This window comes from Mchenga conophoros, linkage group LG3, assembly GCF_057382185.1.
Source record: "Mchenga conophoros isolate Kocher_MC1m ecotype Shallow Benthic linkage group LG3, M_conophoros_male_GT1.1, whole genome shotgun sequence".
In the NCBI taxonomy this organism is placed as follows: Eukaryota; Metazoa; Chordata; class Actinopteri; order Cichliformes; family Cichlidae; genus Mchenga; species Mchenga conophoros.
The window spans coordinates 36245211-36268195 of NC_140528.1; the positions used below are offsets into that span (position 1 = coordinate 36245211).

The following is a 22985-nucleotide window of genomic DNA, read 5'->3' on the forward strand; positions in this document are numbered from 1 at the left end:
GGGGTTTATTGCCAAATGTTGAGCAGGTTTACAACATTAGGAAATTGCTGCGGTGCTTCAGTGCAAACATAGTGTCATAAATAGCACTTAAATAGACATGGAAAAAAAATAAAATAAAATAAAAGCTGGGCTTTCTTAATGACGGAGGTGATGGTGGGCTCCCACTTCAGGTCCTGGGTGATGGTGGTACCCAGGAAGCGGAATGAGTCCACAGAGGTGATGGGGGTGTCAGTCAGGATGATGGGGGGGAGTGGGGCTGTGTGCTTCCTGAAGTCCACAATAATCTCCACTGTCTTCTGGGCATTCAGCACCAGGTTGTTGTGGCTGCACCAGGACACCAGACGTTCAACCTCCCTCCTGTAGGCAGACTCATCCCCGTCCGAGATGAGTCCAATAACGGTGGTGTCATCTGCAAACTTGATTAGCTTGACAGACTGGTGGGTGGAGGTGCAGCAGTTGGTGTACAGGGAGAAGAGCAGAGGAGAAAGAACACAGCCCTGAGGGGAGCCGGTGCTGATGGTCCGGGAGTCCGAGACATTCTTTCCCAGCCTCACATGCTGTTTCCTGTCCGTCAGGAAGTCAGTGATCCACCGGCAGATGGGATCAGGCACATTCATCTGGGAAAGCTTGTCTCGGAGATGGTCTGGAAGGATGGTGTTGAAGGCAGAGCTGAAGTCCACAAACAGGATCCTGGCGTAGGTTCCTGGGGAGTCCAGATGCTGCAGGATGAAGTGTAGGGCCATGTTGATGGCGTCATCTACAGACCTGTTGGCTCTATATGCAAACTGCAGGGGGTCCAGGAGGGGGGCCGTGAGGGTCCTGAGATGGGAGAGAACTAGGCGCTCAAAAGACTTCATGACCACAGATGTCAGAGCCACGGGTCTGTAGTCATTTAGTCCAGTGATCCTAGGTTTCTTGGGGACAGGGATTATGGTGGAGGACTTGAAGCAGGCAGGCACATGACATGCCTGCAGTGAGGAGTTGAAAATGCCAGAAAACACTGGGGCCAGCTCGGTTCAATATCGATACATTCAATCAGATGGTTGAATTACCTCTTCAGTGTGCCATCAAATGTGGAACCAAGCCTTTCATTTGATTCAGGTGTGTTGGAACAAGAATGCATCTAAAAGCTGCAGGACATACTCTTAAATGTATATAATTTGTTATTCAACCAAGAAACCCTTGTGTGAAATAGTTTTTAACTTTATTAATGAGAATTTAATTAATGAAGTTATCTTTGTCCTCTTTACTTTTTTCGGGCTTTTGCGGTGCTCATTTTATCCAGTTGTCAGGAACTATAGCCTCCCCCACATAGCAAAATTGGTATGGCCCGGACCTGGCCTACACAATGTGCTTACACGTGGCCCACATACCGCAAAGAATGACGGCCCTTTGGTGGCCCAGATCTGGTTTGCCAGACCTGGCCCACATCAGGATGACATACCACTTACGATGCCAGAAATCAGCCAGCAGTTTGACACCAGCTCTGATACCGGGCCAGACCTGTCTGCTATGTGGGCTTCTGACACTAAACAGTGTACACTATATTACTATGTTTGTGCCAGGGAACCCGATCTACAACAATTTTGGTCACAGTGTCGTTATAAGGTTGGGGAAACCACCTGAGACTGAAGAAGTCACTTGAATAAATGATGATGTTTCTTCAGCTGAAAACAGCACGTCGAGATGAACAGAATCAACTTTTTTTCGCAATCCTTTAACTTGTTGAAGGTGCCATCAATCCGGTACCTTCACTAGAGAATATCATAGGGAGCAGATCCCAGATTTTGTCTGAGTTAACTCTGTCACCTACCCCTTTAATCACTTCACTGGCCCTCACCTTCACCCTCACAAGTCAAACAACTGAAAACCACTGAGCTAAAAGGTGACAGGAGCTCAGATGAATGAAGAATCAGAATCAAAAATACTTTATTAATCCCAAATGAAATTATGGGTTAAAGTGCCACATTACATGTATCGATATTGAACCGTTCGATACAATGCTTTCGGTTCGGTATGCATATGAACCGAACAATACAAATTTTTTAATTTATTTTATCAACTTTTCTTCTGACGATGCTGTCTGTGTTGAGCGCTCAGTGGATCTGCATTCGACTACTCCGCCTAGGCTGCACTGTTGAGTGCAGAGCCACTGAGCGCAACGCAAGCTAGCAAGACAGCTCGTTGTAACATGGCAAATTGAACCTCCCCCACCCTCATTCAGATCTGGCGTTTGGAACTATTTTGGTTTTCATGTGAAGCATGACCCTGAAGGTAAGTGCGTCATGGACAAAAGTAAAACAGTATGTCGGATGTGCCACGCAGTGCTCAATTGGTGGGAACTAGTGCGTTAGCGCAGTTAGCTTGTTAACGTGTTGACGCCGTCCAGCCCCACGCACGGGCCGATCCGCGGTAACTCGTTAACTAAGATTGGCTGTGTTATGGCGTTAATGTCATTTTAACTAGATTAACACTGACAGCACTAGTGGGAACACAACGAATATGACTGCACATTTACGCCGACATCATCCTAGTGCAAAGACAAGTGGAAGCAGACAAAAACAACAAGCACGCAGGCTACAAACTTTACCCGAGTCATTTAGACAGCCGTTAGCACATGATTCTCCTTATGGGGACCTGATGTCACAGTCCTGGGTCTCCTGATCCAGCGTTTTTAGTTCTTTGTGATGTTTGTATTATTGTACTTGTGTGAGTTATTCTATGGTTTCTAGTTTCGATCCCTTGCCCTTCATGTTTCTCTGTGTCCCCTCTGTTCTGTGTAGTCTGTGTCTGCATGTTTGAGTTCGCTTCTGTGTCTCTCGGTTCTTAGAGTCCTCTGCCTTATGGTTTATGTCTCTGTGTTTCTTAGTTGCTGTCTCCACTGTGTCGAGTTCGCGTCTCTGTGTGAAACTTCCTGTTTTACTTTGATGGTCCGTGTCTTATGTGAATGCGTCCTGCTTTGCTTGTCTCGTCAGTCCTGATTTCTCCCAGCTGTGCCCTCCTTCTTTGTCTCATTCCCCTTGTTACTTTCCAGTGTATTTAAACCCTGTGTTTCTCTGAGTCAGTGTCGCGTCGTCTCTCGTGCTGTGTGGATCTCCCTGTGTCTCCTTGTGAGTTTTAGTTTGTTGTTCCCAGTTTAGATTAGTTTAGTTTGTATGTCTTTTCCTTGCCAGCAAATAAAACTGTGTTTTGAGTTCACCCCCCCCCCCCGAGTCTGTGAGTCCTGCATTTTGGGTCCAACTCCTGCCTGCCGCACAGCGATTCATGATAGTACGACGCGACCACAATATGGACCCAGCAGACTTACCCGGGGAGAGCGATCTGATACGCTAGCACAGCCATTAACTCCACCACAAGCTCCATTTTCACCTCTACCATCGCTTCAGTTATCAGTTCGGTCTGCCACTCAGTCACCCTTAGCTCCATCTTCCACACTACCACCTGTTTCTCTTCCGCCACAACCATCACTACACTCAGCCATTCAGGCTGCTACTCAGCGAGTCATTCAACCTATAGCCCTGCCATTAAGACACTGAGCCATTAGCCATCCGACCCGCAGCCAATTCAGCTGCTCCTCCACCCATTACACCTCCACCACAACCGTCACTGCAGTCTCCTGCATCTCAGCTTTCCCCAGTGCAGTCTCCAGTGTCCCCAGTGCAGTCTCCATTGTCCCCAGTGCAGCCTCCCTTAGCACAGTCATCCACTCAATCACCAGCTCCACTTTCCCCCCAACTATCACTACTACCTCTAGCTCAGTCTCCTGTGCACTCACCTCTAGCTCAGTCTCCTGTGCACTCACCTCTGGTTCAGTCTCCTGTGAAGTCATCAACTCCACCGCCTACTCCACTCTCACCACCACCGTTACAACAGACATCAGTTCAGTCCCCTGTGCCAGTGCAGACGCCCTCAGTTCAGTCTTCCGTGCAGTTATCTACTTCACCACCATTAGTAGCTCAGGTCCCGTGTCTCCACAGTACCCCCCCTCAAGGGCTGGCTCCAGACAGCCCAGCAGAACCACAAAAATGGACCAAAACCAAAACAGAAAACTACCCGACCAGGGCGGGCGGAGGGGGCCCAGGACAGAGGGACAGAGTCCAAAAAAGGCCCAGATGGCCAAGTTCAGGGGGCCGACAGCGCAGGAAGCCAAAACAGTTCAGTTCCGGAGGCCGACCATGCGAATGGCAGCGGCAGTGGGGCAGGTCCGGAGGCCGGCCACGCAGTAGGCAGTGGCATGGAAACAGTTCCGGAGGGCGACCGTGCGGATGGCAACGGCGGCGCGGAAACTGTTCCGGGGGCCGACCATGCGGACGGCAATGGCGGCGCGAATGCAGGTCCGGGGGCCGACTGTGCGGACGGCAACGGCGGCGCGAATGCAGGTCTGGAGGCCAGCCACGCGAAAGGCAGTGGCGGCGTGTAGTCCACGCAGAAGGCGGGGGTGGCAACAGAAGTCCGGAGGGCGGCCACGGTGGTGATGATGCCCAACAAGCGGCCTGACAAATGTTTGATGATGTTGAGGCGGTAGTTTGGGAGCTGAAGGTGGCGTGATCCCTGCGGCACCAGGCGAGGCGGAGGCTGGACCAGACGAGGCAGAAGCCGAGGCGGAGGCTGGACCAGACGAGGCAGAAGCCAAGGCGGAGGCTGGGCCAAACGAAACTGGTGACGCTGAAGAGAAGGCCACTGCAGGCGATGCTGGAGCTGATGCGGGGGCTGGACCAGACGAGGATGAAGACACGGAGGCCGGACCAGGCGAGCCAGATGAGGATGAAGCTGAAGCAGAGGCTGGGCCAGGCTGGGCTGAAGAGGAGGCCACTGCAGGCGATGCTGGAGCTGATGCGGGGGCTGGACCAGACGAGGATGAAGACACGGAGGCCGGACCAGGCGAGGCAGACGAGGATGAAGCTGAAGCAGAGGCTGGGCCAGGCGAGGATGAAGCTGCGGAGGCCGGACCAGGCGAGGCAGATGAGGATGAAGCTGAAGCAGAGGCTGGGCCAGGCGAGGATGAAGCTGCAGAGGCTGGACCAGGCGAGGATGAAGCTGCGGAGGCTGGACCAGGCCACGTTGATGAGGATGCCGAAGAGGATGCTGAAGCCGGACCCGGCGACGGCGTGGGTGGAGCTGAAGCCGGACCAGGTGACGGCGTGGGGGGACCTGAAGCTGGACGAGGCGACGGCATGGGTGGAGCTGAAGCTGGACCAGGCGACGGCGTGGGTGGAGCTGAAGTTGGACCAGGCGAAGATGATGAAGCTGCGGGGGCTGGACCAGGCGAAGATGATGAGGATGCGGCTGGCGACTGGACGGGCTCCTCGGGCCCTCCAGCTGCTGAACAGGAGGCTGAACTGAGGGTGACTGACATAATGGTTGTGATGACAATGGTGGTGGAGTGGGAGACTGAGCTTCTGGCCGGGCGGCTAACTGAGCTTCTGGCCGGGCGGCTAACTGAGCTTCTGGCCGGGCGGCTAACTGAGCTTCTGGCTGGGCGACTAACTGAGCTTCTGGCCAGGCGGCTAACTGGGCTTCTGGCCGGGTGGCTAACTGACCTTCTGGCCGGGCGGCTAACTGAGCTTCCAGTAGATAGTGTTCCTTATTTTCAGCTTTCAGATTAAAAGCCCTGGGTAGTATAACACAGGACTCGGGAGAGGCAGAATGAAAGCAGTCCTTTAAATCCTCAGAGCAGGTGTTAACGGACCTTGGAGTATCTGACAAAGAATTAACCGTTTCTGAATTACTCTTTTCACATTTGAATAACCCAGAGTTAACTGGCATTGAATTACTAGACTCAGGAATAACTGACAGAGTGTTCATGAATGCACGCTCAGATGGAGCAGAAAAAACACTGCGTTCCTGACTCACAGAATCTGCCGGTAACTGACGGCCGCGTGGACGTCGCTTTCGCCTGGGAGAAGGGGCAAGAGCGGCAGGGGAAGCTGGGGTGGGTATTCTAATATCCCCTCGGCTTGCTGCCGGCACGTTGGGGTTTTTCCCGGTGGATGAGAGGGTTTGTTCCCTGCGCCTTAGGGTCGGGGAACGGGTCCTGACTGTCATCTGCGCTTATGCGCCGAGTGGCAGTTTGGAGTACCTAGCCTTCTTAGAGTTCCGGGGGGGGGGACTCAATGCTCACGTGGGTAACGACAGTGAGACCTGGAGGGGCGTGATTCGGAGGAACGGCCTCCCTGATCTGAACCCGAGCGGTGCTTTGTTATTGGACTTCTGTGCTAATCACAGTTTGGCCATAACGAACACCCTGTTCGAACATAAGAGTGTCCATAAGTGCACGTGGCACCAGGACGCTCTAGGCCGTAGGTCAATGATCGATTTTGTAATCGTATCACCAGACCTGCGACCGTATGTTCTGGACACTCAGGTAAAGAGAGGGGCTGAGCTGTCAACTGATCACCACCTGGTGGTGAGTTGGATCAGGTGGCGGGGGAGGACGCTGGACGGACCCGGTGCACCTAAACACGTAGTGAGGGTGTGCTGGAAATGTCTAGCAGAGGCCCCAGTTCGCGAGATCTTCAACGCACACCTCCGGCAGAGCTTCAACAGCATTCCGAGGGAGACTGGGGACATTGAGTCCGAATGGACAATGTTCAGCGGCTCCATTGCCGAAGCTGCTGCATTGAGCTGCGGCCGCAAGGTGGTTGGTGCCTGCCAAGGTGATAATCCCCAAACCAAATGGTGGACACCAGAGGTGAAGGGAGCCACCAGGCTGAAGAAGGAGTCCTATTGGGCTTGGTTAGCCTGTGGGACTCCGGAGGCAGCCGACAGGTATTAACAGGCCAAGCGGAATGCGGCTCGGGCAGTGGCTGAAGCAAAAACTCGGGTGTGGGAGGAGTTCTGAGAGGCCATGGAAAAAGACTTTCGGACTGCCTCGAAGAGATTCTGGCAAACCGTCAGGCGTCTCAGGAAGGGAAAGCGGTGCTCTACCTGCACTGTGTATAGTGCTGGCGGAGCGCTGCTGACGTCGACTGAGAAAATTGTCAAGTGGTGGAAGGAATACTTCGAGGACCTCCTTAATCCCACTGACATGTCTTCCGAGGAGGAAGCAGAGTCTGGGGATGAGGGGAATGACCCGCCAATTTCCGGGGGCGAGGTCACTGAGGCAGTTAAACAACTCCTTGGTGGCAGAGCCCCTGGTGTTGATGAGGTCCGCCCCGAGTTCCTGAAGGCTCTGGACGTTGTAGGGCTGTCCTGGTTGACACGCCTCTGCAATGTTGCGTGGAGATCAGGGGCAGTACCTGTGGACTGGCAGACCGGGGTGGTGGTCCCCATCTTTAAGAAAGGGGACCGGAGGGTGTGTTCCAACTACAGGGGGATCACACTCCTCAGCCTCCCTGGGAAAGTCTATGCCAGGGTGCTGGAAAGGAGAGTTCGTCCGCTAGTCGAACCTCGGATACAGGAGGAACAATGCGGTTTTCGTCCTGGTCGCGGAACACTGGACCAGCTCTTAATCCTCTCGAGAATACTTGAGGGTGCATGGGAGTTTGCCCAACCAGTCTACATGTGTTTTGTGGACTTGGAGAAGGCATTCGACCGTGTCCCTCGGGGTATCCTGTGGGAGGTGTTGCGGGAGTATGGGGTGTCTGGCCCATTGCTACAGGCCATTAAATCCCTATACAACCGTTGTAAGAGCTTGGTTCGCAAAGTCGGACTCGTTCCCGGTGGGTGATGGGCTCCGCCAGGGCTGCCCTTTGTCTCCGGTTCTGTTCATAATTTTTATGGACAGGATTTCTAACCCAGGACACGCTGGAGAGATTATGTCTCTCGGCTGGCCTGGGAACGCCTTGGTGTTCCCCCAGATAAGCTGGAGGAGGTGGCTGGGGAGAGGGAGGTCTGGGCCTCTTTGCTTAGGCTGCTGCCCCCGCGACCCGGCCTCGGATAAAGCGGATGAAGATGGATGGATGGATTTTCTTCTGCACTTTACACACTGTTAAAATAAATACAGCTTCCATTAACAGTTACTATTAGTGGTAAAGATCTTATCACCAATGAAGTTTGTTTTGTATGATCTGTTTCCTCAAAGTCACTACACAGTCTCTAATCACTACACACTTTCACTGTGTGCTTTAACATACGAATTAAGGCATGTTGCATAACTTGTTGTTTCTTTTCAGTTGTATCTCTCGGTGCTGTCCACTGATTTTATTGAGCTAACTAAACAGCAAATGGCTGTCATTTCTATTGTCAAAACAAATATTTAACCTACACATCTGAGTCTAAAATAGAAGGTTGGAAAGAAGATACAGCAGTCCCCTTTAAGTCTTCGTCATCACCTGATTGCTATTTCAGTACTTCCCCCTCAGTATTTATGTAGAAAGATGAGCTGTGGCTAGAAACCACAAAGTAGAAACTGCAAAACACTCACTGAAGATAAGATACTGTTATCACTTTGAGACACAAATAGAGACGCTCACTTATTTTCTCTTTGAGCCTCTTTTTGACGGAGGTGTTTATTTTATTTCATGAAACAGGCAGGCAGGAGGAAAGACCTAAATGCACAACTCAAAACACGTGGATGAACTGAAGGAGGCTGTTTTATTGCACAGATTACACAAAAAGCAGTTACAAAACTGAACCAAAATCTAGAAACTGGAAACTAATAACAAAACACTGGGAAACTACGGATGGCGATTTTAGGGAGCACAACAGAAGAAATCGACACAGCATGAGTCTGTGAAGGTTCTCAGTCATCCAGGTCATCGTAGATCAAGGAGCTTGGAAAGAAAAGTGTCTGGACTTCTTTAAGTTGCTTTAAGACGTTTCACCTCTCATCCGAGAAGCTTCTTCAGTTCTAAGTGTCAAATGGTGGCGAGTCCCAGATTAACACCCTGTGGGAGTTTCCCCCCAAAGAGCTCAACTCTTTCTGTACACCGTTATATTTGTGCCACAAAACCAGCCAATCACAGAATTGAATGCGAAAAAATCTGATTGGCTGTTTTGGTCTCCAATCAGCTCGAAATGACGAAATGGAATATCCCAGAATGCATTTCGTCCAAAACCCAAACAAGGCAGTGGCGGAGTTTGAAATATTACTCTTTCTGGGTCACAAAATAAACTTTTAAGATGTTTTCATGCGAAAATGGTGCTGTGTAAACTTCAATTATCTGCTCGATTTATCAAGACATCACATATTATGAACAATGCTGGGCATCCTCTGCACACGGCCATAAACAACCAGAAGAGTCTGTTCAGTGAAAGGTTGCTTCTCCCTAAGACAAGAACTAACAGACTTAAAAACTCCTTTGTCCCACACGCCATCAAACTGTTTAACTCCTCTCTGGAGGGGAGAGGGAGGGGAAACAGGAGGACAAAGGAGGGGGGAACAACTAAGCTGTAGTGCCTCTTCACTTCACTGTGCAATACTTTTGTTAATGGTCAATGGTGCAATAGACCTCAATACCTGAAATGTGCAATTCACTATTTTTATTCCTATTTATCCTATTGATCCCCTTCGTATATTTTATTTATATTTGTCTCTGTATTTATATGTGTGTGTGTGTGTGTGTGTGTGTGTGTGTGTGTGTGTGTATAATATTCTGTAACTCTGTAACTTCTGTCGGTGCTGTGCTTTTGGAAACCGAATTTCCCAGAGGAACCCACCCGAGGGATTAATAAAGTTTTATCTTATCTTATCTCTTACCTTATCTCTTATCTTATCTTATCTTACATTTGCAAAAGTGCTCTAATGTTTTTGGAGATGCCTGGAACTTTTTACTCTGTGTTTCTCACTTCATAAAGGAATTATTCTTAAAATTAACCATCTAACACAGCAACAATGAGCAGATGAAAAAGACAAAAAATCCCAAATCAATTCACAGGTTGGACTTAGAACCTCTTAGAGATAATCTTCTAAACTGCTCATCTCACAGAAGACAAATCAGGACCCTCACTGGATGTCAAATCTTCATACTAGGGCTATCCAGTCTAGTTGATCTTTAATCATATGATGTTCACCGCCATCTTATCTATCCTCCTTAATGTCCAGCTGCTACTCACTCTCCTCATTTGCTTGTTGGATGTTGGTCCCCCTGAATGCCATTCTCACCTGAGCATGAAAAGTCTTACAGAGGAAAAAGTAAACAAGAGGATCCAGACAGACATTGAAAGTTGCAACCATGGTGGTCACCTCCTGCAGGTAGTACAACACTGGACCTACAGAGCAGCTGCTCCACAGAAAAACTGAGGGTAGTCGAACCAGGTAAAACGGGACAAAACAAACACAGAAGATGCTGACCAGCACCAACATGTTCCTGCGAGACTTCAAGAGCTTCTCGGAGCCAGAGGAGGCCAGCTGCCTCTGCTGTGCCTGCAACACCCTGCGGGAGGTGCTGTAGTAGAAGAAGACCAAGGATATGAAGACCACGAGGAAAGTAACGACACACAAAGCCTGAATGATTTTGAAGGACACAGTGACCAGTGGACTAAAGATGAGAACACAGCGGCTGATACTAGAAGGCAGAGATTTATGAGTGATGAAAAACAGGATAATGAAAATAATTCCTGTAGTCACAAGAAAAGTCCAGGTGATCATCGAGATGATGCGGGCAGTCCGTACTGTCTGCAGGACACGAGTTCGTGAAGGATGAACAATCTTCAGATACCTGAGAAAGAAGAGGAAGGAGGGGAGTAGACAACTTCACTGATCAGTCACAGTGCTGTCACACCTTCAGAAATCATTCATGCTTTCATCAGGAGTGCATGGTTTGCAGTCAACAACACCATCATGAACTGCAGTCTGAAATCAGTAAAAGTTTCTTACCTGTTGGCAGCGATGTACCCCATGAATATGATGCTGGCACACATGTTGAGGTAGAAGGCAGAGGCTCCAAAGCTGCAGTAGAGCTGCCAAATTATTATAGATCCGCTATTATAGTGGCCGATGCGCAGTGGCAGAGAGAGACAGAGCAGAAAGTCGGCAGCTGTCAGGTTTTTCAGGAAGACCTTCAAGCTGCTCGATGCCTGCTGCTGAGCTTGACAACAGTAGAACTTTATGACGAAGCCATTGAGAGGTAGACCCACCTGAACATGACACAGAGATGATGGAAAGAAGACTTTGGTACATGCACCTTCAGACTCAACATGAACAGTTTATGAAAACTTCAACCAGTGTATAACAGAGCACAGTCTGAAGATTTGACACTTACCACAAACAGCAGACTGTAGACCACCATAAAGAAAGTGCTGGCAGATGTGTCGACAGCATCACAGGTCTGGTTGGAAGGTGAAGTCTCATATTTTGGGTCAACCATGCTTCCAGATCTGAAAAATAAACCTACTTCAGAGATCTACCTCTTTGCAACAAACTGTTTATAAATGCTAGTTTAATCTTTGAAAGGATCAACCTTCATGGTCCCTTAGTTCGAGATAAATCAAAGTCAAACCAATTTTAAACATTGTGTTGAGATCAACTACATGTGTCTTTGAGACAGTAATTTTGACCCCCAGTAAGAAACCTTGGAGTCACTCATGATCAGTGTTGGGCAAGTTACTTTTAAAAAGTAATTCATTATAACTGAGTTACAAGATTCTAAAAGTAATTACTTGGAAAGTAACTGACCCTGGGTGAGGGACCAGACAAAGAGCGATTCATAAGACCCTTATGAAAAGGACACCGAGGGAACAGTTTACCCTGCCCGGGATAGGGTTACCGGGGCCTCGCCCTGGAGCCAGGCCCGGGGAGGGTGCCCGAGGGCGAGCGTCTGGTGGCCGGGCCTTAGTCCATGGGATCCGGCCGGGCACAGCCCGAAGAGGAGACATGGGCCCATCCTCCCATAGGCCCACCACCCGCAGGAGGCGCCATAAGGGTCGGGTGCATTGTGTGCCGGGTGGCGGCCAGGAGCGGAGGCCCTGGCGGACTGACCCCCGGCTGCCAAGACTGACCGAAAGAACGAGATCGCGGATACAAGCGGCAGAAATGAGCTTCCTCCGAAGGGTGGCTGGCCTCTCCCTTAGAGATAGGGTGAGAAGTTCGGCCATCCGGGAGGGGCTCAGAGTAGAGCAGCTGCTGCTCCACATCGAAAGGAGCCAGCTGAGGTGGTTCGGGCATCTGACAAGGATGCCCCCTGGGCGCCTCCTGGGTGAGGTGTTCCAGGCATGTCCTGCCTGGAACACCTCACTAGGAGGCCCCGGGGCAGACCCAGGACACGCTGGAGAGATTATATATCTCGGCTGGCCTGGGAACGCCTTGGTGTTCCCCCGGATAAGCTGGAGGAGGTGGCTGGGGAGAGGGAGGTCTGGGCCTCTTTGCTTAGGCTGCTGCCCCCGCGACCCGGCCCCGGACAAAGCGGATGACGATGGATGGATGGATGGATGGATGGAAAGTAACTATTGCATTACTTTAAAAAAAATGTTTAACCCTCTCGGGCCCAGGGTATAATTGGCCATTTTTTAACTACTTTTGATTTTCCCTCCATATTTCACCTTTAAAAACTATTTACTTTGCCTTGTTTGGTATCATTCATTTCAGCACAACCTCACGTGTCTGAATTTACAGTTATGTTTTCATTTTGACATACTGTATTAACACAATTGATCTAAAATCAGACAAAAAACAAAAAAAGTTACAATTTTACTGTAACAACCACAAACATGTTTAATAAATCATATTTCAAAACTTTAAATGCAAAAATAAATTGTCGATTTTAAAATCCTATGCACAAGTTTTGCAAACAACAAAGTTATTTGCATCCATTTACCTTTTACCCCTTTTTAAATAACCATTTCAAACTATTTTAGGAGAACGTAAAGGAGAACATCACAGCCTGATACCTGCAGGTCTGACAGCAGCAGGTGTATCACTCCTGTTTCTACCTGGAGACAGCAGTTGCCTCATTGTTCTGACACACAACACAAAACTACCCACAACACTACACACTAACTAAACAAGACAACACATTAACTACACACCCCAAACACGCTAAATGTCACAAATCTCTCATATCTCAAAACTCGCTCTTTCTCTCTCTCACTCTCTTTCTCCATCACTCCTAAAATGTCCCCCTTTTCCTAAACAACCAAATGTCATGTTGCCATATCATTTTTTGATTGGTCTAAGTGGTGCATTTTTCCACCTACATGTTCCTTCTTTTTTCCTTCAGGCTTAGAGGGATGTTCCCTCTAAGCCTGAAGGAAAACAGAAGGAACACACACATGTAAAGGAAGCACTCAAAACGTGCGGCTATTCTAAATGGGCGTTCTTAAAGTCAGCAAAGAGGCACAGAAAAGAAGACCAGACAACAGCGAGGGAGGATAAGAAGGACAGACGCAACAACATTGTCATCCCCTATGTAGCCGGTGTATCAGAAAAACTCAGGAGAGTTTTCTCCAAGCATGACATCCCGGTGCATTTCAGACCCAGCAAAACGCTCAGACAGAAACTGGTTCACCCGAAAGACAAAACGCCAAAACACAGACTTAACAATGTGGTTTATGCTGTACAGTGCAGCGAGGAATGCCCAGACCTCTACATTGGAGAGACCAAACAGCCACTTCACAAGCGCATGGCACAACACGGAAGAGCCACCTCCACAGGACAAGACTCAGCAGTCCATCTGCATCTTAAGGATAAAGGACACTCTTTCCAGGATGCCAATGTTCACATTTTGGACAGAGAGCCCACTCACATCCTGGGCCATCTGACCTCAGGAATTTACATGATAAGGTGGGGCCAGGTTTCACAATGAACTCACCCGAAACTCTGGCTGATCGGGACCCACACCTTGGCTCAGGCGATTAGAGGATCATCAGGATCATTGTAAGAATTTATTTAATATTACTTTCTAGTATCAGTTGATGTTTGCTGGAGCCACAGCTGTAAAAGCTGCTGGTCATGATATCGGTTTGGTTATCTGGTGAGAAGGAAACATGAAGATGAAACCAGGAGACGTCCTTACTGAATCATCAGAGCTGAACAGGTGATGGAGAAACAGGTTTACCTTTTAGGTGACATGAATGAGTTGAAGGGAAGTTATGAACTGTTTCTGAGAGACAAATAACACCAGGATCCTTTTCTATGTAGCTGACAGCTGGTAACTGTGCAGGGGCGTGTCTAGCAAAGTTTAGCCAAGGGGGGAAGGTGGGGCATTAACAGGGAGAGGGGGGCACAAAGAAATACTTTCTTATTCTCATTTAAAATATCTCGCTTTTATTAAATAATTATCTGAATATTACAACCAAAGGTTTTATCTGACAAAAAATGTATAGAAAACATACATATAACAACAAGACTGTACATCACTGTCACAACAGCATCTGTTTTCATTCAAAGGCTCTATGGCTGTAATACCTGGTGGGCCGGTCCGATTGCCCGGGCTGATTTTGTGTCCCAGTCCAGCCCTGGGCACAACACGCAGTGAATTAATCTGAGAGGGTGCATTAAAAAGTAAATGGCCGCGCCAGCGGTGCACATTGCAAATTAGCTCGCATAGACACATTAGTTGTGCCGCTTCTTAATGACAGTATCTTAGTTAACAACCCCAACTACCAGATTCAACTTATAATTGGCTAAAAATAACTTAGCCTACTGGTAAGAGGGACGTTATTAGCTTTCCACATTCCGACACTTCAAAAGCTTCAGGAGCTGTCCGCTCAGCACAGCATCAGCACCATGGAGATACACGGATACATCCGTAGACTCGAGACACAATGTATTTTTGGGACTTTCAGGTGTATGGACCAATGTTTTATTTTCTGATCAAACCAGAGATCTTTAGTAAGCAGCTGGATTTGTCTCACATTAACTGGCTGAGTTAATACCAGTTAATGTAACGTCGAAGCAGCTGGAATCCACAGCTGTGTGTGTTCATGGAGCTGCATTTTCACCTGCTGGACATCACTACCTGACAAGTTTAACTGTCTTCAGAACATTGCAGAGGCCTTATTGACAGGATTTGGCTCTAAATATCTGTGTGAGCAGATTTTCTCTCACATGAGTGTCCTCAGGTAGCCGTCTGAATGCTGGACGCTCGGAGACCTGTGTCTCTGAGTGGGAGACCAGAGATCATATTAGCATGTGTGTCTCTGTATTAACAGACATGCCATATTGGCCCAGTTTATTTTTCTTATCATTGTTGTGAGGAGACCATAAATAGCATTTGTATTTTCTGTTGTACAATCCATTTGCACTTATGGAGTTCTTGTTATGGATAAAAAGTGTCTTTTTTTTTTGTTTCAAAATAGCTGATAACTATTCGCTGATAGCTGCCAACATCTGCGAACAAATATAATTCTATGAAGTGGTTCTATATAGTGTGTAACTGTTAACATAGAGCGTTATTAAATTTAATAATAAAAATAATAATGGATTGCATTTATATAGCACTTTTCAAGGCACTCAAAGCGCTTTACAAATACACTATTCATTCACTCTCACATTCACACACTGGTGGAGGCAAGCTGCAGTTGTAGCCACAGACTGACAGAAGCGAGGCTGCCATATCGCGCCATCGGCCCCTCTGGCCAGCACCAGCAGGCGGTAGGGTAAAGTGTCTTGCCTAAGAACACAACGACCAGGACAAAGAAAATTTATTGCTAATGGAGTCATATGGCACATTGACTTCTGAGGAAATTTTAAATGGCACTCGTCATCAGAAAGGTTGCCTACCCCTGATGAATACATGAGACTGGATTTGAACCCAGAACCTTCTTTTTGTGCAGTGTTAACCCCTGCATGCGGTCCTCCTTCACTATATTCTACATTGCAAACAATCTTTAACTTTTTATTTCTCCATATTTTTCTGAATTAATAATTTGGACTTCTACATCTTGTCTCCTCTCACAGTTGCTCTGAATAAAATGATTTGATTGCTGAGTGACATCATGCGGGATGTGTTACAACACACACAGTCAGTTTGCGTGTTTTTCTGTAAATCTGAGAAACCAGCTGGACTCACCTGTATTTGAAGTATCTCTCTGTACTTTTCTGAGAGCATGAAAAGTGTCTTCAGTCGTTATGTCTTTGTGGTTTTATGGTATCAATTTAAATCAGAAAACACACTGTGACTGCAGCGCTACTATGAACTCTGATGCATTTCCTGTTTGCTATCACTGACATTGGCGCACAGAAAAGTCACACATAGCTTGCTGATTAGTTCCGATAAACAGGTTGTATGCTTTGAAAAGCTATGTAGACAGCAATTTTGAATAACCTACTGAGTGTTTTCTTGAGTTCAATTAAATTCATTTCACAACAAAAGTTGTCTAATGATGTTTTCTATGTAATGCACCGTACAGTCTTGCTGCTGAATATAATGCTTAGAAAAAGGTATTTGACGCCTTCCTGATAATATTTTCTGAATATAATGATGTGCTAATCACAGTATATTTTCAAATATATCATCATGTTTGAGCACAAGGTTTTTCATCAGTTCACCTGATGCCAGGACACCATGGGCCTCAGCCAGTAAGACATCTGTCAGCATGTATTCAGATTAACTTAATGCTCACTCACAGAATCCACCTTAATATTTTGTCCTTTCAGTCAAGACTGGTTAAAAGTGGTTTTATTCAGTGTCTGTTGTATCACGAAAATTACAAAAGATTTGAGGATGAAAAATAAACAAGACTCACCTCTGATTTTGTAGCTTTTTGTGAGAAGGAAAAGTTGCTTTAGTCGTTCTCGTGGTGTGATGGTATCACTGTAGATCAGGAAATAAACAATGACCACACTGTTGCTCTCCCCATTGACGTATTTCCTGTTTCTCGTCAATGTTAAACTGTCACAAGTTATTTCCGAGATAGATATGTGTTTGCTACACTTATTCTTTGAACTTTGACTCAGTTACTTTACTAGGTTTCAGGTTTTCATTTGAAAATAAAATAAAAATAATAAAAAATAAATAGAAAAAATAGTAAGAGCAAAATATTAATAAGATGTAGTAAAAGAAAAAAGAGATTTGCAGGCAGCCTTGGGGGGTGGGGGGGTTTGAACAGCCGGTTCCGCTGTCTTAATTCTCCGATAAGCCAGGGCCAAGCCAGCTCAGATCAGCAAGAACCCTGTTATCATGGTTCCGAATAGGTAGATATCTTCAGCGTCCTCGATCGACAGTCCCGCCAGGCACACGATCCTCTGTTTCTGCCACCCGTCCATCGTGTATCTGGCAGGGAAAGTCCCTCCAGGGCACTCGGGCTCTCCCAAGCCCAGACTTCTCATTGAGAAAAGGGTGTCAATAGCATTCAGAGACCAGTTGATCAAATCCATAATTCTCTTTAGGTTTTAAAAACAGACTGTGAGAGTGTATTCCAGGGAATATGTCTGTGAAGGTTCTCAGTCATCCAGGTCATCGTAGTCAAAGGAGCTTGCAAAGAAAAGCGTCTGGACTTCTTTAAGTTACTTGAAGACGTTTCACCTCTCATCCGAGAAGCTTCTTCAGTTCTAAGGTCAAATGGTGGAGATATCTGTAATGGTGGATATCATTACAGGGAAGTTTTTAGGAGTGACACCCGCAACGGAAAGCGGGCGAGAGAAAGACAGAGAGAGAGAGCGAGTTTTCATATGTGAGACATTAGTGACGTTTAGCGTGTTTGGAGGCTGTAGTTAGTATGTTGTGTAGTTATTGTTTTGTATTGTGTGTCAGTTAGACGGCTGAATTTCACATTTGCTCTAAAAAAGCCATCAAAGGCAGATTCCAGTGTAAACGCTGTTCCCACATGGAAAACTGGACTGATGCACCTCCTGTTGTCAGACCTGCAGGGTTTAGGCCTGTGGTGTTCTCCTCTGTCTTATACTGAACACAAACTACATTTTTTGGACTTGCACAAATAATTTGTGTGCCTTCTTATTTGATGCAGCACACCTGATTGTTCTGTAAATAGATTTAAATGGTTACATAAAAAACGCCCGAGGCCTTGGCTGCATTTTTAGGTAAATAGTACCATATAACTTTGTTGTTTGCAAAACTTGTGCATAATTTTTAGAAATGTACAATTTCTATTTGCATTTCAAGTCATGAAAATGATTCGTTAAACATGTTTGTGGGTTTTACAGTAAAAAATATAACTTTTTCTACTCGGATATTAAATTTTTTGTCTGAATTTAGATCACCTGTGCAAATATAGTAAACCAAAATGAAAAAATAACTCTCATTTCAGATATTTGAGGTTGTGCTGAAAATAATGATACCAAACAAGGCAAGAAAAAGATATTTTAAAAGTGAAATATAGACGTAAAATAAAAAGTAGTCAAAAACGGCCAATTATACCCTGGACCCCAGAGGGTTAAGCCAAAAAAAAAAAAGAAGCACACACTTATTTTTACATTACATAACACACCTTTTACATATTTGTGGAAAAACTCTAAAGTAGGAAAATGGGTTATAAATGTTTTTTTTGTTTTATTTATTTATAAGCAAAAGGAATTCAGTCATTGTCTTTTGTTTAATTTTCATTATGAACTGTACAAATTACTGCTGAACAGGATAAAAGTTCCTCTTTACATTGAAATTGGGGGAAGGGAGGGAAATGGAAACAGATGGGGAACACAAGCAGTAGACTAGACAGAGGGAAGCAAAACTGAACCCGCTGAGCACAGGGTGCAAAATAAAACAGGAAACACACTGAGCCGCAGACTAAGACACACAGCTTGACACTGGGTTCGTTGAAGAAACAGACATGGATTCACATGACATAGAGGGGAGAAGAGGAATGAAACACAAGGAGGGGAAGCATGGTAACAAAAGAGGGAGACAGAAAGACAGGACACGACTAAGAGCTGAAGGGCAAAGAAGACACACAGATAGAGAGGGAGCGAAGGACACATAGATGAAGACAAAGGCACAAAGGTAACCTAATAAACAAAAGCACATAAACTAGAAATTCGCAAACATACTAAGCAACGTAAAATGCAATACTAAATTGTATCTAAATCTAAAAATATTAAATCATTAAATCATCAATCAATCAATCAGTGTTTATTTACAAAGCACTTTTCATACAATAAATGTAGCACAAAGTGCTTTACATAGTTAAAAGCAGCCCACCCCACCCTCCAACTCACTCCCCACACTCTCATTAACATAAATGATGTGAATACACACATATCCCCCACCCCCCCACACACATACACACATGCACACACTTAAAGAGTAAAAATTGGGCTGGGTTCGCATGAGCCAAGTGAGGAAACACTATAACAGGGAGCCGTCTGCACCGGGAGCCGGTAACAGACCGCAGCCTCCAGGCTGGGCACACAGCAGGAGGGAGGCCAAGGAGCCCCCCAGCCAGGCTGAGAGGACCCCCAGAGACCCAGCAGCCATGTTCGATCACAGCCCCGGTGCAGAGAGCGCCCTCCGAGGAAACACTGGAGATATGACACAATAGGATATATACAGGGTAAAATGATAAAATAAATAAGAACGGGATACAATATACATATAAATATAAATAGAGTAAGAAGATTAAAAAATGAATAAGAATAAAATCAATAAATATTAGGTAAAGCCTAAATTAATAATAGAATAACAGGATAGAATAAATAAGCATAAAATAAATAAACATTAGCTGAAAGCTAAATTAAAAAGGTGGGTCTTGAGCCTGTTCTTAAAAACATGTACGTTCTCTGCGGCCCTGAGCTCCTTCGGCAGGCTGTTCCACAGACGAGGACCATACCACTGAAAAGCTGCCTCTCCGTGAGTATGTGTCCTGACTTTAGGGACAATCAAAAGGCCAGTACCAGAGGACCTCAGGGTCCGCGAGGGTTCGTATGGTAAAAGCAGATCTGAGAGATAAGAAGGCCCAAGACCATTAAGACATTTAAAAACCAATAAAAGAACTTTAAAATCGATCCTGAAACACACGGGGAGCCAGTGCAGCGATTCTAAAACCGGTGTAATGTGGGCCCGCCCTCTGGTCTTCGTCAGCACACGAGCTGCTGAGTTTTGCAAAAGTTGTAAAGTTGAAATATTCTTCTTAGGAAGACCAGAGAGCAGGGCATTACAGTAATCAATGCGACTGGTAATAAAAGCATGCATCAGCATCTCCATGTTGGCCCGAGAGAGAATTGGGCGGACTCTGGCTATATTTTTTAGATGATAAAATCCAATTTTGGTTACATGTTTTTAACATGTGGGATAAAACCAAGCTCAGAGTCAAAAATAACACCCAGGTGTTTCACTTGTAGCGAAGGACATAGTGAAAATGCCTCTAATTTAGACAAGAGTTTCTCTCTCTGAGCCTCGGGACCGACGATTAAAACTTCAGTCTTGTCCTGGTTAAGCTGTAAAAAGTTTTCTGCCATCCAAGATCGTATATCTAAAATACAGTTAAAAAGGGCATCCATTGGTCATGTGAGCCAAATCATGTGAGCCAAAGAGCCAGAACCATATGAACAACATTTGAATTTGACCACAGAATGGTTCAGTTCATACTAAATCAGCCTTTGAGCTCATTCCTGAAAACTAGAAACATAAACACTGATGCGTCTCTGTGGAAATGTTTCTGTGTTGATTTTAGCTCTGTTTTGATTTCTGACTTGTGGTTTGCGAGGATAAAGGTCCATGACACTGGTTTTATCAACTTGTAAAACAAAATTGAAATCTAAAATGTACATTTTCACAACTAACTGGTTGAAGTCACTGGTTCTCATGTAATGATGTCCAGCTTGTCCCTCCTGCTCTCATTCTCCTCGTTTCTAGTCGGATGTTTGGCTCTCCAGGATGCCTTTCTCACCTTGTCCCAAAAAGTCTTACTGAGGAAAAAGTAAACAAGAGGGTCGAGGCAGACGTTGAAAACTGACACCATGGTGGTCACCTCCTTCAGGTAGAACAATACTGGACCTACTGAGTCATCGCTCCACAGAAACGTAAAGGGAAGACGAACCAGGTAAAATGGGACAAAGCAAACACAGAAGATGCTGACCAGCACCAACATGTTTCTGCGAGACTTCACCAGCTTCTCAGAGCCAGAGGAGGCCAGCTGCCTCTGCTGTGCCTCCAGCACTCTGCGGGAGATGCTGTAGTAGAAGAAGACCATGGATATGAAGACTAAGAGGAAGATGAAGGCAGAGAAGGTGTTGATAATTCTGAACAACAGGCTGACTGATGGACTAAACAGGTGAACGCAGCGGCTAGGATTAAAGGTCAGAGGTTCCTGGGAACTGAAAAAAATTATGATATATACAATTGTTGGAGCCAGGAGAAAAACCCAGGTGATGACAGAGATGATTCGTGCAGTCTGCAGTGTCTGCAGCATGTGAGTTCCTGATGGATGGATGATCCTTAGATACCTGGAGAGAGACGAGAAATAGGCAGAATACAACTTCACTAAAGGTGCCTAATCTGAAGAAGTCAGTTAAGTCAAAAGGATACATTCATGCTTTTGTCAGGAGCACAGGGTAGTGGTTAACCACTTAATCTAGTTTTTACATTATCGGTAACTACAGCCTTAAATAATAAAGGTTCCTTACCTGTTGGCAGCGATGTACCCCATGAATAATATACTGGCACACATGTTGATGAAGAAGGCAGAAGCTCCAAAGCTGCAGTAAAGCCTACGAATGATGGGAGAGCTGCTGGCATAGTAGGTAATGCGGAGTGGCAGACAGAGGCAGAGCAGGAAGTCAGCAGCTGTCAGGTTCTTCAAGTAGACCATCAAGCTGCTGGATACCTCAGGCCAATCTCGACAAAGATAGACCTTCAATGTAAAGCCATTGAGGAGTAAACCCACCTGAAAATAAACAGAGTGGAAGGAAAAGAAAAGGACTGGTGCATACACCGGCACATAAACCAATTTCTAACAGAGCACAATTGGATAATTTGAAACTTACGAGGAACACCAGACTGTAGACCACCATAAAGTAAGGGTTCATGGATGTATCGTCAACGTCATAGGTCTGGTTCAAAGATGATGTCATGTTTTTGGGGGCAACCATGGATCTGGCACTGAAAATAAATCCAGTTCATTTTTGAAATGATTCACCTCCACAGTCTCTTGGTTTGTTGCGTTAAATAAATGTTGGATTCATTGCCAAGAAGCACTGTTACAACAAAGAAATAGTCAACCAAACACAAATTTATCCACTTATTGTATAAAGTTTATATATAGATATATATATATATATGTTTTACTTTGCTGTTTTCATTGCCTTAAAGAAATGTGAAGTCATATTGTTTCGTATGTTTTTGTTTCTTTTGACAAGCACATTAAGTTTACATGTAACAAAATGCGCTATATAAATAAAATGACTTTGGCTTTAAAAGCTCTTCATATCGGGGCAGGTCTGTTTATTTTGCATTATTGATTCCTTATGTTAACTGACCCCTGCGTATTGGCTCCGTTTCATACCAGCATGTCCCAGTCTTGATAAGAAAGCATAGTTGTATTAGTTATTTCCTAACAAAACTTCAGGGATGTCATTCCCTGAAGATATATATACATACATATATATATATATATATATATATATATATATAAAAAAACACCCAGCACGCCCCTGCGGGCGGTTTATCCTTCAAGCTCGGGTCCTCTACCAGAGGCCTGGGAGCTTGAGGGTCCTGCGCAGTATCTTAGCTGTTCCCAGGACTGCGCTCTTCTGGACAGAGATCTCCGATGTTGTTCCCGGGATCTGCTGGAGCCACTCGCCTAGCTTGGGAGTCACCGCACCTAGTGCTCCGATTACCACGGGGACCACCGTTACCTTCACCCTCCACATCCTCTCGAGCTCTTCTCTGAGCCCTTGGTATTTCTCCAGCTTCTCGTGTTCCTTCTTCCTGATATTGCTGTCATTCGGAACCGCTACATCGATCACTACGGCCATCTTCTTCTGTTTGTCTACCACCACTATGTCCGGTTGGTTAGCCACCACCATTTTGTCCGTCTGTATCTGGAAGTCCCACAGGATCTTAGCTCGGTCATTCTCCACCACCCTTGGGGGCATCTCCCATTTTGACCTCGGGACTTCCAGGTTATACTCGGCACAGATGTTCCTGTACACTATGCCGGCCACTTGGTTATGGCGTTCCATGTATGCCTTGCCTGCTAGCATCTTGCACCCT

At 46.0% G+C, this 22985-nt stretch overlaps 2 protein-coding genes across 2 annotated transcripts; both read right to left on the reverse strand.

Annotated features, from left to right (window-relative positions):
• Positions 1-9852: 9852 nt before the first annotated feature.
• Positions 9853-17068, reverse strand: LOC146578423 (P2Y purinoceptor 14-like). Its single transcript, XM_085268750.1, has 4 exons — positions 16567-17068; positions 11145-11259; positions 10760-11019; positions 9853-10601 (listed from the first exon to the last, which is right to left on the reverse strand). Exons 2-4 carry the CDS (start codon positions 11247-11249, stop codon positions 9989-9991), a joined length of 978 nt encoding a protein of 325 aa, XP_085124876.1. The 5' UTR covers positions 11250-11259; positions 16567-17068; the 3' UTR covers positions 9853-9988.
• A 2913-nt stretch (positions 17069-19981) lies between these two features.
• Positions 19982-21862, reverse strand: LOC146578424 (P2Y purinoceptor 14-like). Its single transcript, XM_085268741.1, has 3 exons — positions 21758-21862; positions 21398-21657; positions 19982-21217 (listed from the first exon to the last, which is right to left on the reverse strand). The coding sequence occupies exons 1-3, from the start codon at positions 21860-21862 to the stop codon at positions 20575-20577; spliced, it is 1008 nt and encodes a 335-aa protein (XP_085124867.1). The 3' UTR covers positions 19982-20574.
• Positions 21863-22985: the final 1123 nt, after the last annotated feature.